The 15,704-nt window shown below is 38.7% G+C and overlaps 2 protein-coding genes and 1 non-coding gene across 4 annotated transcripts in view; 1 reads left to right on the plus strand and 2 right to left on the minus strand.

Annotated features, from left to right (window-relative positions):
• tex2 (testis expressed 2) overlaps positions 1 to 14,563 on the plus strand; it is a 32,629-nt gene extending 18,066 nt beyond the window's left edge. The window contains exons 4-13 of the mRNA XM_060892022.1: positions 1,810 to 2,010; positions 2,260 to 2,569; positions 3,195 to 3,430; positions 4,783 to 4,926; positions 5,020 to 5,119; positions 8,433 to 8,553; positions 9,165 to 9,269; positions 9,838 to 10,047; positions 10,955 to 11,075; positions 11,864 to 14,563. Coding sequence (XP_060748005.1) covers positions 1,810 to 2,010; positions 2,260 to 2,569; positions 3,195 to 3,430; positions 4,783 to 4,926; positions 5,020 to 5,119; positions 8,433 to 8,553; positions 9,165 to 9,269; positions 9,838 to 10,047; positions 10,955 to 11,075; positions 11,864 to 12,019 — 1,704 coding nt within the window. The 3' untranslated portion in view covers positions 12,020 to 14,563. The remainder of the gene's footprint in view (positions 1 to 1,809; positions 2,011 to 2,259; positions 2,570 to 3,194; positions 3,431 to 4,782; positions 4,927 to 5,019; positions 5,120 to 8,432; positions 8,554 to 9,164; positions 9,270 to 9,837; positions 10,048 to 10,954; positions 11,076 to 11,863) is intronic.
• Positions 14,564 to 14,596: 33 nt separating this feature from the next.
• On the minus strand, positions 14,597 to 14,732 carry LOC132861753 (small nucleolar RNA SNORA50). Its single transcript, XR_009649961.1, has one exon. It is a non-coding gene; the product is annotated as a small nucleolar RNA SNORA50 (small nucleolar RNA).
• A 28-nt stretch (positions 14,733 to 14,760) lies between these two features.
• LOC132860722 (uncharacterized protein DKFZp434B061-like) lies at positions 14,761 to 15,677 on the minus strand. Of its 2 annotated transcripts, XM_060892025.1 has the most exons (3): positions 15,384 to 15,677; positions 14,944 to 15,281; positions 14,761 to 14,848 (listed from the first exon to the last, which is right to left on the minus strand). In XM_060892025.1, exons 1-3 carry the CDS (start codon positions 15,391 to 15,393, stop codon positions 14,843 to 14,845), a joined length of 354 nt encoding a protein of 117 aa, XP_060748008.1. In that variant the 5' UTR covers positions 15,394 to 15,677; the 3' UTR covers positions 14,761 to 14,842. The 2 variants fall into 2 exon arrangements, with proteins under 2 accessions (XP_060748008.1, XP_060748009.1); XM_060892026.1 differs by having other exon boundaries at positions 14,761 to 15,286; positions 15,384 to 15,444.
• Between the last annotated feature and the right edge of the window lie 27 nt (positions 15,678 to 15,704).

A 15,704-nucleotide genomic window follows, 5' to 3' on the forward strand; every position in this document is an offset into this window, starting at 1 on the left:
GCCCTTGAGCAAGGCACCGAACTTCCCCAACTGCTCCCTGTGCTGCCCACTGCTCCGGGTGTGTGTTCACAGTGTGTGTGTTTACAGCTGTGTGTGTGCACTTTGGATGGGTTAAATGCAGAGAACAAATTCTGAATATGGGTCACCTTACTTACCCGTTACATTCTTAATTCCATCGACTTTTAAACATTTGGTTTATTTTCACATCTGTTTCCTGCTTACAGTGCTGGAAATTAGCTCGAGCTTAATCTCTACATTAAAGGAACAATGCTGTAATGCTTTATTACTTTCTATCCAGCTTACTCACCTCCTCATCTGCACACTCTGCTCAAACAGATTAGGTTTCGAAACGTTCAGCTTTCATGCTAATATCAAACATCCAAAGACTCAAGATCAAGCAAATGGGTTTATTGACAAGAAGGGGAAGCGTGAAACTAGAAAAAAACACAAAAAACAAAAGTAAATGGACACATTCACCTACATATGCATAGCAAAACAATAGAGCATGTTACACCATATTACATTTAACAACAATCATGCACATGAGACAGATAATTGTACACATCAATATCAAAGCATAGACGTCACGCATACATATGTATAAACATAAGCCATAAAAAAACATATAAAGCGAGCAAACATAAGATGTTAACAGTAGTCTCCAATTATACAATGCCCTTATATACAGAGAGATTTCCACTTGTGTGGTGGATGTCCCTTCGTTGCTTCTGGAAGAAAGTTAGAAAATTCAAAGCGATTATCCTGGCAATACTAACTGCGGTCACTATACGCTGTTGAGACAACTAAATATTGCACAATAGCCAGGACAGAACACCATGAAAACCACCATGCTGTACATATTATATTATATTATATTATATTATATTATATAATATTATATAATATAATATAATATTATATTATATTATATAATATTATATTATATTATATTATATTATATTATATTATATTATATTATATTATATTATATTTGTATATTTGTATATTTAATATATATTATAACAATTATCTTGATCTTTTTTATTAGCTGCTATCCCTGTGCTGCTGTGGGGTGATTTAAGAATTGTCTTGTCTTGTCTTGTCTTGTCTTGTCTTGTCTTGTCTTGTCTTGTCTTGTCTTGTCTGTGTATTTATTTACCATAAGTGTATTATAACTGCTTTGCATTTTGTTTATATGCTGTCTCTGTGTCTTCCACACTGAATTTCTCATTAATATGATTTTTTTTTGTATGTTTGAGATAATGTACATGTTTTTTTCTCCTTTTGCCACTCTAACTGTGTTCTCCTTCCACTTCAACATGGCAGACATATTTGTTTTGAGAGTGGAGTTGACTTTAAATTGACTGGGCCTCTATTAAAAAGGTTAATTCATAAACCATCTGTAAAATGGATCAGGGAATATGCAAGTTGGACCTTAACTCATTAACTAACATTAATTCATATTATAATATAGTAATTGCAGTACAATATGTTTCAGCATTGATGTGGTACCTACAGTAACACAAAAGGGAAAAAGGCTTATGCTTGAAAATCACTTAAATCTGAAACATATTACTGTCTAATCTGATTTTTTCTATAAAGTCTAAATAGAGTAATAAGTGAGAAAATGAGGAAAAAGAGATTATACAGTATTTTGATTAAATTCACGCAGCCTCATCTACAGTAAATGCACAAATCTGATCTAATTTCAAAAGTCTAACAGCCTAAACATAAACAAAGTCACTTCCTTGATGTTATTCCTTGAACTTAACTGCATACATAATATTATGTGATCTGTGCCATGTCAAGGGTTGGATGAACGAGATTTACAGCTACGATCCAGAGACCTACCACGCGACCCTTACCCATTCAGTCTATGTGCGTCTTGAAGGCTCTGTGCTGCGTCTGTCCAAACCTAACCGCAACATTCCTCGCCGTGCCACCTTCAATGAGCCCAAACCTGACATCACGTACATCAGCCAGAAGATCTACGACCTGACCAACAGCAAGGTGGGACACCAGTGTCACATTCTATGCAGCTAATGTAGCTAAGAAGTTTGTATTATCATTTATTTTGCACTGATCAGAACCTTTGCCCTTTTAAAAGAAACCATATTAAGAATATTCATTTATTATTCAAAGAAAGCAAATGATGTAATGAGCATTATATAATACCAGCTGCTTTATTCTTTTCATTAAAATACACTACATTGTACCGAATAGGATAGTAAGAAAAACTAATTGCACTTGGTCCCACAGATCTACCTGGTGCCCCAGAGCCTGGCCAGAAAACGTGTATGGAACAAAAAATATCCAATTTGCGTTAAACTGGCCAAACAGGATGACTTCATGTCGAAGAGAGACCAAAGTGAAGCTGAGGATGAGAAACTCCTGGCTTCAGGTGAAAGGACTGAGGGGGTAGTGGGTAGCGAGGAAACCAAGCGCTTCACAGAGCCTGTCCTGTACCTGTTCGGGAGGACAGGAAGAGAGAAGGAAGAATGGTTCAGGAGGATTCTGCTAGCCTCCAGACTCAAAGCTGAGATCAGGAAACCCACTGACCTGCTTGCATGTAAGACTGGAGCTAGAGTGAATGTTCACAATCATGCTTAGGGCTGCATTCGATCGTTTTGGGCAACAACTTAATATAAAAGCATTTGATAAAAAAATTAAATAAAATAAAAAGAATAAGATATTACATGCTCTTGTTATTTGCTAGCATGCAAGAAGAAGAACCAAGAAAGACAAATCAAGTAAATCAAATGTATTGACATTCATTTCTTTATCAGTGTTTTGGATTTCTTTTTTATTTTAGGTTTGATTTTTGCCTGATCGTCAACCAACATCTTCACCGGATAACAATTAATAATTTATTAATGTAAATTTCAGTTTCTGTTGATTTTCACACTACAAGGGCCCATCTGAGACTGCCTTATCCAAATCTTTTGCAAATTATAGTAAAATATGCTTTTTTTCCACCCAGTATCTGTTTTAAAAATCATGGGGTCCCCTGGTGGTCCTGAGCCCTAAGCAACTGCTTATACCACTTACAGTATAGAAAGAAACAGCCCTGATCATGCTAAACTAAAATATTATGCTACAACATTGTTGATTACTTTTATGGGGTTATTGAAGTTGTTTTGCATTATACTTATCTGGTTTATATGCTTAAGTTTGGATGTCCTTTCCATCCACAGCTTGCCTTCCTTCCTACAGCAGCGGGAGCAGCCAAGCAGGCATTTTGTCTCAGAGTTGCAGCAGTAGTCAGGGCAGTCTAGATGACGTGATGCAGTCTAAACCACGGCAGACAGATGTCAAACAAAAAGTACTGGACTACAATGTCTACATGGCTAAATACATCAGCCATTCTTCAGGGAGCCCAAATACCAGCCCTCTTCACAGTACTGATAGCAGTCCGAGGAACGTAATGAAGGTACTGATTACCTCGTAGATTAATTCTATTACAGTGTTCACTCAATCTAAATGATCACAAAATCACAATCCAAGCTTGCAAGCCAATCATAAAAATGCATACAGTATATTCTTTCTAATATACAGTGGATATAAATAGTCTACACACCCATTATAAACTGCAGGTTTTCGGCAGTGAGATGATGTACGTGCTTTGTAAACTCTTAGTGGACCTTCAGCATTTACATGAATCAAGAAAATCCTACAGAAACAGCTGATCGTTTTTTGGTGTTAATCAGGATCACTTCACTGATGACAGAAATGTTTCAGTGATAATTACTTTTGAACATGGGTTTGATTGTGATTCGTTAACTCTGTGCACAGCCACAAGCCTGTTTCTTCTTTTTTGACTAAAGCATTTTTAGTTGTGTTTCACTTGAATTTATTTTAGTTGTTGTAGTATGTTCAAAGGGTTAAGGAAAGAGGAACCTGGAGGCTGGAACCTTGTGCTTTATTATTTTACTTCACTTTTCAGTGTTTTCACACACACACACACACACACACACAACTGTGTGCTAAGCTCTCTCTCTCTCTCTCTCTCTCTCTCTCTGTCCCTCTCTCTCTCTTTCTCTCTCTCTGCTCACTGCAACAGAGAGCAGTCATTAATATAATTTAACACAGGTGTGTGATCCTTAACACGCTCACTTTCTTTTGGCCCCACACTTGACCAACCCCTTGTTTCCCCAGTTGTTACATACTATTAAAGGTGGGAAAACGATCTGACGCTTAAGTTTTGTTACAAAAACCTGCAATTTTCTATATTGACGATATGTACATATCTTTTTCTGTATCTGGTGCTCCTTGGTTCTGTTGAAGACCTTGATCATATATGTCACAATATATATGATTTAAGCAATACTAAAAAGTTCTTGACATATAGTCCTTCTATTCTGTGATCGCAGAAATAAACACAAATTCAAGCAAACTTTCTGATATTCAGAGGAACTGACAATATTTTAAAATTAACGGTAATAATGTGTCCAAAATGTGTTTTCACGACACAAATTCAGCAACTCTTCAATTCATGTGAGTCAAACATGAGTACAGCAATCATAGAAAGTAATTACGTGTCTTCACTAGTAGGAATTTAAAAGAACAGTTCTGCAAAAAAGATTTTGGCTGCACTTTTAGCTGCAACAATCGGCAAAATATTCCTGGAGCGACTGTACAGTGACACCATTGTAGTACAGATGACTCTCTGCCCAAAGCTGTCTGTATTATTTATTCAGTTTGTGATGTGATATTTTAATGTGTCAACTAATCGAGTTTGTTCTGCAAGCACTGTTCAGGATCTCTATCTGGGCTTGTTTCCAGTTCCCAGCAGTTCCAGGCACAGAGGCTGAGTCTGAGGCTTGGGTCAACGCCCTACTGGGCCGCATCTTCTGGGACTTCCTCAGGGAGAAGTACTGGGCTGATATGGTCTCCAAAAAGATCCAAATGAAGCTGAGTAAAATTCGGGTATGTTTTAAACCTTTATTGTTATTCCTGATTTTTGTCCTCTGGCATTTAGATGATTTGATGATATTTTAAATCTGGTATTTAATATTAAAGCTGCCATACTTCATGAATGAGCTGACACTGACTGAACTAGACATGGGTATGGCTATTCCCAAAATTCTTAAGGCCTCCAAACCATCAGTGGACCATCAAGGTAAGCCTTTCTTTTGAGCTTTATTCTACTCTAGATAGATTTGTATGGATTGGATGCTTTTTACAGTTGATATTAATGCAGCTTTTAATGTTTCTGACCAACCGCAATGTGCAAACATTATTCTAACCTACTGTATCACGTACAGATATTCGGTACATGAGAATCAACAGATTTCTTTCACCAAAATATCTATATTCCTTAATGCTGATGTCAAGAAAGTTCAACTAACATAAACTGAAGTATGTGCGCAATGATATTTTTCTAAAAAGGTAGCTTTAACTCAGGAATAGAACATATTTAAAGATAATATATGAATTACATAAATGTATGAATTACAGCACTTCCTAGAGGTGATAAAATGGTTGGAGATTGCTCCCCCGGGATCACCAAATCTGGTCGAAATACATCGTAGGTTTAGTGAGATATGCCCTCATTTCCTGTTTGGCAGTTTTGCAATTAAGTTTACTATGGGCAGACCATATCGTGTATTAAAAATCAAAGAAAAAGCGTCACTTGATACTTATATTAGTCCAAGTTTGTGTCAAGGTAGCTAAGAACGTCCTTTATCCTTGTGCCGAATTTCATAAAAATAAAGCAAAGCATTCTATGCGCTGTCATACTCTACTAGAAGAAGAAATAGAAGACGAAAAGCATACAGTCATGGCCAAAACTTTTGGCAGTGATATAAATTTTGTGTTTTGTAAAGTTTGCTGCTTCAGTATTGGAAGATTATTTTTCCACATGTTTCTGTGGTATACTGGAAAACAGTGTAAAGCATTATTATTTAAAGGCTTTTATTGGCAAAAACATTTAATATATGCAAACAGTCAATATTTACAGTGTTGACCCTTGTTCTTCATAACGTTTGCAATTTGCTCTGGCATGCTGGATATTAGATTCTGCTACAAATCCGGACTAATGGCGATCCATTCTTGCCTTATTAGTGCTTGGAGTTGATCACAATTTGTGGGCTTCTGGTTGCCCACACACCTTTTGAGGCTTGACCACAGGTTCACTATAGGATTGAAATCTGGGGAGTTGCTTGGACACGGATCCAAAATTTCAATGTACTGATCTTTGAGCCACTTCATTATCACTCTTGCCTCGAGACATGATGCTCCATTGTGCTGGAAAATGCACGGCTCATCACCAAATTGATCCTGAATCGTTGGGAGAAGTTGCTCTTGCAGGGTGTTTTTGGGAAGAAATTTTTCTTGACACCAGACCGTTGTCCACCAACCTCCTGCCTTTCCTGAGAAAGCACTGCACTGGTGACGACACGATTCGGGCGCTGACTCCTCAGGAGGAGACAGTCCTGGCGCTTGCTGGACACTCTGGGATGTCCTGACGCCTTCTTCACTGCAGTCGAACCTCTCTCCTTGAAGTTTTTGATGATCTGGTAAATGGTTCTTTCGGGTGCAATATTCTTTTTTAGTAATTTCCTAGCATGTGAGGCCATTTTGATGCAAAGAAATGATAGTTGCATGTCTTTCTTTGGAGGTAACCATTCCTAACAAGAACCCAATGATTGGAAGCACTTCTTCCCTCCTTTTATAGTAATCATTCTGCTCTTAAACTCTGTTTATTTTAGTATTTATGGATATCTTTCTTTTTTTAATTTTTTACTTTTTATCCAGATAAAATAGAGAATTTGGGAAGACTGGGACTGTGTTCGGCACTTATACAGAGAATGTAACCGGCTGTTGCCATGCTCCTGTTGGACTGGTGACTTTATCTGGCATTGTCCATGAAACAGCCCACAGAGATCAAAGAATCAGTTCTGACTGGCTCAGAGCTGATATTTTACAGGCTCAGGGGGGGATGAAGCATTGCCACAATTAGAATGGACCCTGGGGAGCAGCTTTGTGATGTCTCAGTAGTATAGTCTCTACTTGAAGCTACAAGAAGGATGTACAAGATAAGCATCGAGCTTGTATATTCATAGATAAGAGCTTTATCATTCAATATGCATTTACTGTAGTCTTACTATTTATATTTAAAGCATTTGGCAGACACCCTTTTCCAGAGCGACTTACAGAAGTACAGATGTCTCTATCAGTAAATACATCCTGATACTGGTTCAACTGGTCACAGACTATGTATACAATCTGTCTAAAAACTCTGTAGGGAGATAATATATTGAGAAACACTTTTTATTATTATTATTATTTTTTTAAATTGGTAGTTTCAGGAAGTACATCAGGAAGAGCTAGTTTTTAGATGTTGTATGAAGACTACCAGTGACTTAGCTGCAACCACTTAGATGCCAGAACAGGGAAGAGTCTTGAACCATACCTTCTTTGTACCCTAGTTGCACTGTTGATTATATAGTCAAGTGGCAAAAATGTTTTGATTGGCACAAGAGAAGATAATGGCGTTTGCCCTATAAGCAAGACCTCATGATAATTATCAATACTCTCTGATATTACTTTCTCCTTCGCCAATCACCTGAATCCAACCATGTGATCTATCCTGACGACCTACCCTTGATTGGAGTCTCGACACTTGGTGGTGCACTTGCTGGGGTTTCGATCTGCATGGACAGCCTGTGACCCATAGTACTGCTGTGGATAGAATCACTTGGAGACCAACACACCAACTTTGTTTTGCCTTTACTTTGGTCAGCTTTGTGCTCGGTCTTCATCAGGGATCATTTGAAGTCTTTGACAGGACATAATCAGTGTTAAGTCATAAATTACGCTGACCTATTAGTTCCTCAGGAGCTCTTGGTTGCTTAATTTCAGTCGACCACAAACTGTTGTGGATAGGACATTATTTACATTTACATTATTTACTGTCCAGTGTCATCCAAATGAGGGTGGGTTTCCTTCTGAGTCTGGTTCCTCTCATATAATCTCAGGGAGTTTTTTCTAGCCACAGTCACCCCAGGCTTTGGTCATTAGGGAACATTGTTAGAGATAAATAGTAACTTTAACTTTTAGATAAATTTATTCTGTGTCTATATTTCTGTTCAGTACAGATGTACAGCTGCTTTGAGACAACCTTAATTGTTAAAAGCGCTATACAAATAAATTGAAATTGAACAAAAAATTGTTTCTGAGAGTTTGTGTATACAGAAGAGGTCAGTTATAGTACTTTCATTCGAGTATGTTCAGCTGCCCTGGTTTTTAGCATGAGCAGCAGGTTTAAAACATCAGCTTATTTCACATGTTTTGTAGGAAGCACATGCTAGCTCATTGACCCTAGCAGAGGTGTGACACATTGGCTGGTGGGCAGAAAAAAAATAAATAAATAACTTGCAACATTAGTGCACTTAGTGAAGTAGTGTTGATTATTCTTCATTCCCCTGTAGGTCTGTGGTTTGACTTGGAGATCTCTTACTCTGGTTCTTTCCTGATGACTCTGGAGACAAAGATGAATCTGGCCAGGCTTGGGAAGGAGGGAGAGAGTGTTGGAGAACAAGGAAAAGAGGGGTAAGAAAATAACATGGAAAAATTTGCATTTGATATTGCGTGTGTGTGTGTGTCTGTGTGTGTGTTTTCCCTCTCCCTAGTTTTACACACCCCTCAAAATAGACAAGGATTTAATAAATTAATCTATTGCATTAGTGTGCCTTCATCGAAAAGTTTTGCTTTTAACTCATGTTTTTTTGTGCTTGTATCTTTATTGCCTTTCTCTCTCCCTTTTCTTTCCTGCCCCATATGGACATGGTGGATCTGTTTCGCTGTCGGTGAGTCAAGCCTGCACTCTGCACATCTCCTGATATCTCAATTTTCAAAGTGATTCAGTACCAATTAATAATATAGGCAAACCTTGACAGAGATGATGTCAGCTGTAAATCCTGTTGAATATCAGCAGTTAAATATCTAACAGCCCTGGAGTATATACTGTCTAATAGATTAATATCCATGCTTCTGATGCACAGCCTGGGTATACTATAGCTTCAAGCTTCTAAAGAAGGTCCAGATGTGTGCACTAATCAAGCATATTTAACAAATGGACCCAGTGCCAGAAAAGGAAATTACCAGAGGATTACAAATAAAATGCATATATGTGTGTTTGTGTGTGTGTGTGTCAGGCCCAGACCACGTACATACTGCCTGGCTGACAGCGATGAGGAATCATCCAGTGCTGGCTCATCTGATGAAGAGGATCCAGCAGAAGTACCTGAAATCCCGGGGACAGAGGGGTGAGTGTAAACGCAGAGGTAACAGGTATTACTGTTTTCTCTTGGAAATAGACTAAAGTTAATGAGACATTAATCCCAGTTTATTTAGTAACCTTACTGCAAAAAAACCTAATTTGAAACTTGATGATGTAGAAAATTGGTGTTTGTACCACTAGGAAATAACACATCCTCGTGTGCAGTAGTAGGTCTGTGGTTAAATTCCTATGTTAGTAACCAGAAAGTCATGCAGTCCCGGGGATGTAACATTTAACACATACAGTATATGTTACATTTCTTATATATACATGTAAATTTTGTCTCTGTCTCTTTGTCTCAGGCTAAAATGAACATAGCTTAAAAGAACATAGCTTTGCAGTTTCTTCATTTCATCACCATTTCTATTTGACCAGTATAATCATTTATACGACTGTATCTTATATCCAGCATCGTATTGTCATTAAACCCCATGACAAGGAAGAACACTGTCACTTGTTGTAGCCCTACAGTTAGCTCAGCTTCTGTACACAATGAATATAGACTCTCAGGTTCATCACTAAGGTTTTATATCCTTTCTCACGTTGTTACGCAGGTTCGTCGGAGGACACCGACCGAGCAAGATCATGCGCTTTGTAGACAAGATCGCAAAGTCCAAGTATTTTCAGAAGGCCACTGAGACGGAGTTCATAAAGAAGAAGATGGAGGAGATGTCCAACACTCCTCTTCTCCTCACTGTGGAAGTGCAAGAGTGCAGGGGCATGCTGGCCATCAACATACCACCTCCCCCTACAGACAGAATATGGTACAGTCTGCGTTAATGTAGCGATTTGTTTGTGTGTGTGTTTTGATTTTCGTTTTTCATGAGTGATGACCTTTTACTAAATATACCCCTTCTTCTTTACATTTTCTCTTTTAGTAACCTATTTAGTGGAGAAATGCAAAAATATAAGCATTATTTTCTAAGCATTACAAGCAGAAAACGTCATAATTAACTTCTCAAATGAAATATTTAAAAACTCATTCATATTAGAATGATTACATTTAGGTCATTTTGACATGAGGGAAATCAGAGTATATTTATAAGTGTACAACATGCCCTCTTTCATGCAGATCCTTTGCAGCTTGGGTTATGTTAAATTTCCCTAACTGTGGATATGGCCATTATCATGTATATTGCCTGATGTATCTGGTTTAACACAGTTTTGTCTCGTTTCATTTGTGTGTTCTCTAGTTTTCCATAACGGACTAAAGGAATTTGTCCTCTGTATCAGCGCATATTTATACCCCAGTGACAGAAGTAGTCATGAATAACTACAGTGAAATTTATACAGGGAAATAGTTGATTTTGAATTTCCAGGAGTGCCAATAATTGTAAGACATGATTTTGTTTTAAAATAACAATAAAAAAAGAATCAAAATAATAATAATAATAATGTATACTCATAGTATGCAGTGCAGTTAAAAGTTATTTCTTTTTTTATATAATCTTTTAAAATCATTTCTGTCATATTTTCAGTGAGATAAATCTAATGACCGACAAAGAGATTTATTTATTTATTCTGGTGCTGACTGTGCAGCAATTACACTGCATGACTAGTTTGAACTGCTCTTGCTTTTTGACAGTGTAATTCCACAGAGCTTTCACAATGTCTGTATCCTTTTGGCTTGTTACTGAAGAGTGAATCACACAGGTGCTCTTTTATCTGCAGGTATGGCTTCAGAAGTCCTCCTCACCTCGAGCTGAAAGCCCGACCTAAACTTGGTGAGAGGGAGGTCACTTTTGCCCATGTTACTGACTGGATCGAGAAGAAACTGGAACAGGAGTTTCAGGTACTGCCAGGATCAATGCATTTTGATTTTAAGGTGTGGTTAAACAATCCACCCATCCTTTCTCTACACATCTTATTTTACTGGGTCACAGAGAACCTGGAGGCACAAGGCAGGGTACACCCTGGACCGGATGCCAATCTATTGCAGGGCACAATCACACACACATACACACACACACACACACACACACACGCGCACATATACACACTACGGACACTTTAGAAATGCTAATCATTTTAATCAGAAACCGGAGTATCTAGAAGAAACCCCCCATGTAAAAAAAAAAATACCCCATGTAAGGAAAAAATATACCCAAGTCTCTTATGTTTTTATTTAAAAAACATAAGAGACTTGGGTATATTTTTTTTCTTAGCAAAAAATAACTTGTATGGTAAAGAAAATATCGGGGGAGATATCAGGATCTATTTCCAAAAATAATTTGTGGGGTCCTTTTCCATTGACTGCCCTAGCATGAAATGGGTGAGGTTCAAGTCTGTACTACAGCCAGCCAGTAGAGGGCCTCGTTACATTTTTGCTTTACTTCAGAATCCCTGGTACAACTTCCACCCATACCACTTCCACTCAGTGGTCTTCATTGAACTAGGTTTTCTCTAGATACAGATATTTTGTATTTTTATAACACATAGTTTGAGTGCTGTTTCTTGTATGTATTAAATATATAATAACATTGCAGTTTTCTCTTTTTTTATTTAGTACAAAATCTTACTGTTCATTCAGCATCCTGGATCTTAGAGTATTGTCTTACAAATGTTCTGTTCATTTCACAGAAAATATTTGTCATGCCAAATATGGACGACGTGTGGTTACCCATCATGCATTCAGCCATGGACACACGGTCCAGCGTGAACTTAGCTACTGTGACGACCGATGCCTTGAAAGATGTGGCTCCTTTGGACCTTGAACAAACTACGGATGACTTTTGAAGGCTGATAAAACTGTCATATGAGACTTTGGGGAATCAGCCAAGGGCGCTTGCTATATTATGTTCTTAGATAAAGGTTAGCTGGAAACATGAGTGTGTCTAAAGGCATAGTAGTAAACTAATGCATTTGTATTAGACCTTGAACTGAGTCGAGTTCGGCTGAATAATGCTTTACAGGCAGAGGCAGTTCTGGCAGTGTTTGGTACATTATTTGGTAATTAAAACATACAACCTTGGATTGAAGTCAGCTATGGCTACAGCAAACATCTGGGTTGGAGACCTCTTTTCCGTTCACTGACCACATTATTATGAACACCTGCCCATTCAGGCTACTCCGCCATTCAGGTGGCAGCAGTGTGAATGTATAAAATTATGACGATACAGATCAAGAGCTTCAATTAACCGTCATACCAAACATAGGACTGGAGGAAAATATGATCTCAGTGACTGACAGTGGCAGGGTTGTTAGTGCCAGGCTAGTATGGAGTATTTCAGACAGTGAATGAATGAAATACATCCAGTAGGCTGCATATCTGTACTCAGAAATTTGTTGTTGTGGAGAGAGGTCAAAAAAGAATGAGCTGGCAGGAAGTCAAATATCTAGTCAAGTATTCAGAGGAACATACATTTTATCTTATACAACTGAGCAATACTGGGTAAAGGGCCTTGATAAGGAGCCCAGGTTGGTGGACTTCGGGGTCAAACTCACAACCTTCTGAGCTGTAATCCACTTTACCTAATGAGCTACCACATCCACACTAGAAGGCCACATTGGGCTCCACTCCTGTAATAGACCAGAAATATATAATTCCAACATTCAGCTGACCAGTTTTGGTTAACTGAAGCTCTTGTCCTTTATCTGGATGATTTTCCGTGTTGTGCTGCTGCCACCTGATTGGTCGATTGAATAATTGCATGAATGTGAAGGTGTTCCTTATAGAGTGTCTGGTGAGTGTACGTGTTTGCATCTAAAAGATACTTTTGTGTGATAGGTGGTATCCTACTGAGGTTTTCGGGTGTGTCAAGCTTTTTACCTCAATCCTTTGCAAGCTAGTGTGAAAAGCCAACTGAGATATTCCCATGCCACTTGTTTTCAATCTTGTCCCTGTTAGTGGCTTTTGATAGGATTCTTTCAATGGTCCAAATTGAGTGTGTGCCACTTTCAGCATACTTCCAATAATGTATACTAGTGTATGTTTTGTGTATGCCATGATTATCAACTGCTTTGTGCAAACGTGCTTTCTCAAGGATAACCAATACTCAACACTCTTTGCTGCCCGAGTCATCTGTGTCTATACGATTATGCAATTAGATCAGTTTCACTGTGTTCAAGGCCACCAGCTAATACCCCATCTGCCCCAGAATTGGCACTACCGAAGCTGGCTAATCTAGTACACACCTACAAGATGCTTCCTGCAGATTTCAACTACTTAACCATAACCTTTCTGGAACTGGCTGGAAAACCTAATACACAGTACTGCCTTTGCCATGGACATGTATGCCATTGTGCATCACGGAGAAGCCATCTGAATGTATAAATCCTTGCCGGATCATCTCAGTTTATGAGTTTTGTTGTGTATGATCAAATAATTTCAAGATTTACAAAGATTCTTAACATTTGTTTTTAATGTCGTGTCAGATTGTGTTGACAGAAAATGTGTTGCTTTATCCTTATAGTAGTTGTAACTATGCTTTAATGATGTGATTGACCATGCAGAGCAGGGGTGTCCAGTTATACCTGCAAAAGGCCTGTATAATTGCAGGTTTTCATTTTAATCAAGCCCAAGTCAAACCTCACCTTCTTTAGGCTGTTGATATCCAATCAGTGATCGAGTGTGACTTCTATTTGGTTGGACTGAAAGCTTGCAGCCACATTGCCTTTTTGCTGATATGACTAAAAGATAGACCAAGGGTTTTCAACTAAACACTAGCCCTGGATGTAATGCAAGATTATGTTGCTTCAAACGCACCTGATCAAGCTTATGTAACCCAACATTATTCTAATCTAGTCCCTTTTAAGCAACAAAAATCAAAACACATCAGGGCAATGAACTTCCTTGGATGGATATGAAAATTCCTGAATCCACTACAGTTAGACACATTAATCAGCAGTGGTGATCAAGACCCATATAAATATATTTGGATAATCAGTGACTATAGATCTAAGTTACCAGCAGAGTACGTAGCTCACTGAAGGAATCCTTGAGCCACAATTGCAACAAGCAAAATAACAACAGGCCTGGTGGGTCAGTGTTTTCTGCTGATTGGCACACATGTGGTTTACATGCTTTCCTTAATGATCTTCATAATTCATTACAAAGAGGTCAAAGTACTCTTGCCTATTCCTGCTCATTTAAAACCTACCATGATATTTCTGTGCCATTGTTTGTGAAAATCAGGCTAATGTTAAGTGATGTGTGCTTCTCTATGCCAACCGCTCATCTTACCTTTTGCACTTTGTGAAAATGATTACCATTTTAAGTGATTGTTCAGCCATACTGTGACAATGGTAATGTGTGAGGATGTATAAATGCTTTTAGTAAAATGACTCTCTCAGACATGTTTATTTTTGAGGAACAAGTGTAGTTTGCTTATAAAAGAGCAACTTGGGTTGTGATACCAAGAAGCCCCAGTTATAACAAACCTTTAATTTTGCACTGTTGCTTGGCCTATGGAGCCATGAAGAGGGCTTCAAAGGTTCAAAGACAGTGCCACCAAACAAAAAGGACAGGAGGCAAAGTGTATGGTCATGAAGTGTAAAAGTTTATTCTACAAGCATCAAATTATTCTTCTTCCACAAGACGTCCTTTGTGTACACGGTCATTCAACCCTACAAAGACAAGAGAGTTACAAAGACACATTTTGCTTATAAAACTGTTGTACAAAATCTGTCTTTTGTTAAAATCTGAATGACTTTGGTCTTACAGTTAAGTCAATCTTTTCAGGGGTCCCAACCACTGGCTGCCTTTCAGGGGTCCCAACCACTGGCTGCCTTTCAGGGGTCCCAACCACTGGCTGCCTTTCAGGGGTCCCAACCACTGGCTGCCTTTCAGGGGTCCCAACCACTGGCTGCCTTTCAGGGGTCCCAACCACTGGCTGCCTTTCAGGGGTCCCAACCACTGGCTGCCTTTCAGGGGTCCCAACCACTGGCTGCCTTTCAGGGGTCCCAACCACTGGCTGCCTTTCAGGGGTCCCAACCACTGGCTGCCTTTCAGGGGTCCCAACCACTGGCTGCCTTTCAGGGGTCCCACCTCTTCTCTTTCCTGTACTGAAAAGAGGGCAATCGAAAATAAACTTAAATCATAATCAATATACGCGCAAATACTGCATGCTAATTGATTAAGAACATAAATAAATAGGTTTACCCCATCTCATGGAAGACAAATCATGCACTGCGCATGATCCATATTTGCTCTAATTCAAACCTAAAAAGTGACACGTGCTACGTACCACCCACGTGTCCTCACGTGCATCACGTCGTTTCAGGATTATAATCTGAAACGAGGTTCACAAGTTGAAATACCGACTCAGAAACGCAATCTGTGTACAAAAACCTAATCATTTCTTTAATTAAGAGCTAAAAGAAAATGCCCACGCGTATTTTTTTTTTTACGGCCCGCACGCGTGCAAACGCACCAGCCTACTGAATGTAACGCGACGAGATCCGGTGTCAGCGGAAGTTTAAC

Source organism: Tachysurus vachellii, chromosome 18 (assembly GCF_030014155.1).
Source record: "Tachysurus vachellii isolate PV-2020 chromosome 18, HZAU_Pvac_v1, whole genome shotgun sequence".
Classification (NCBI taxonomy): Eukaryota; Metazoa; Chordata; class Actinopteri; order Siluriformes; family Bagridae; genus Tachysurus; species Tachysurus vachellii.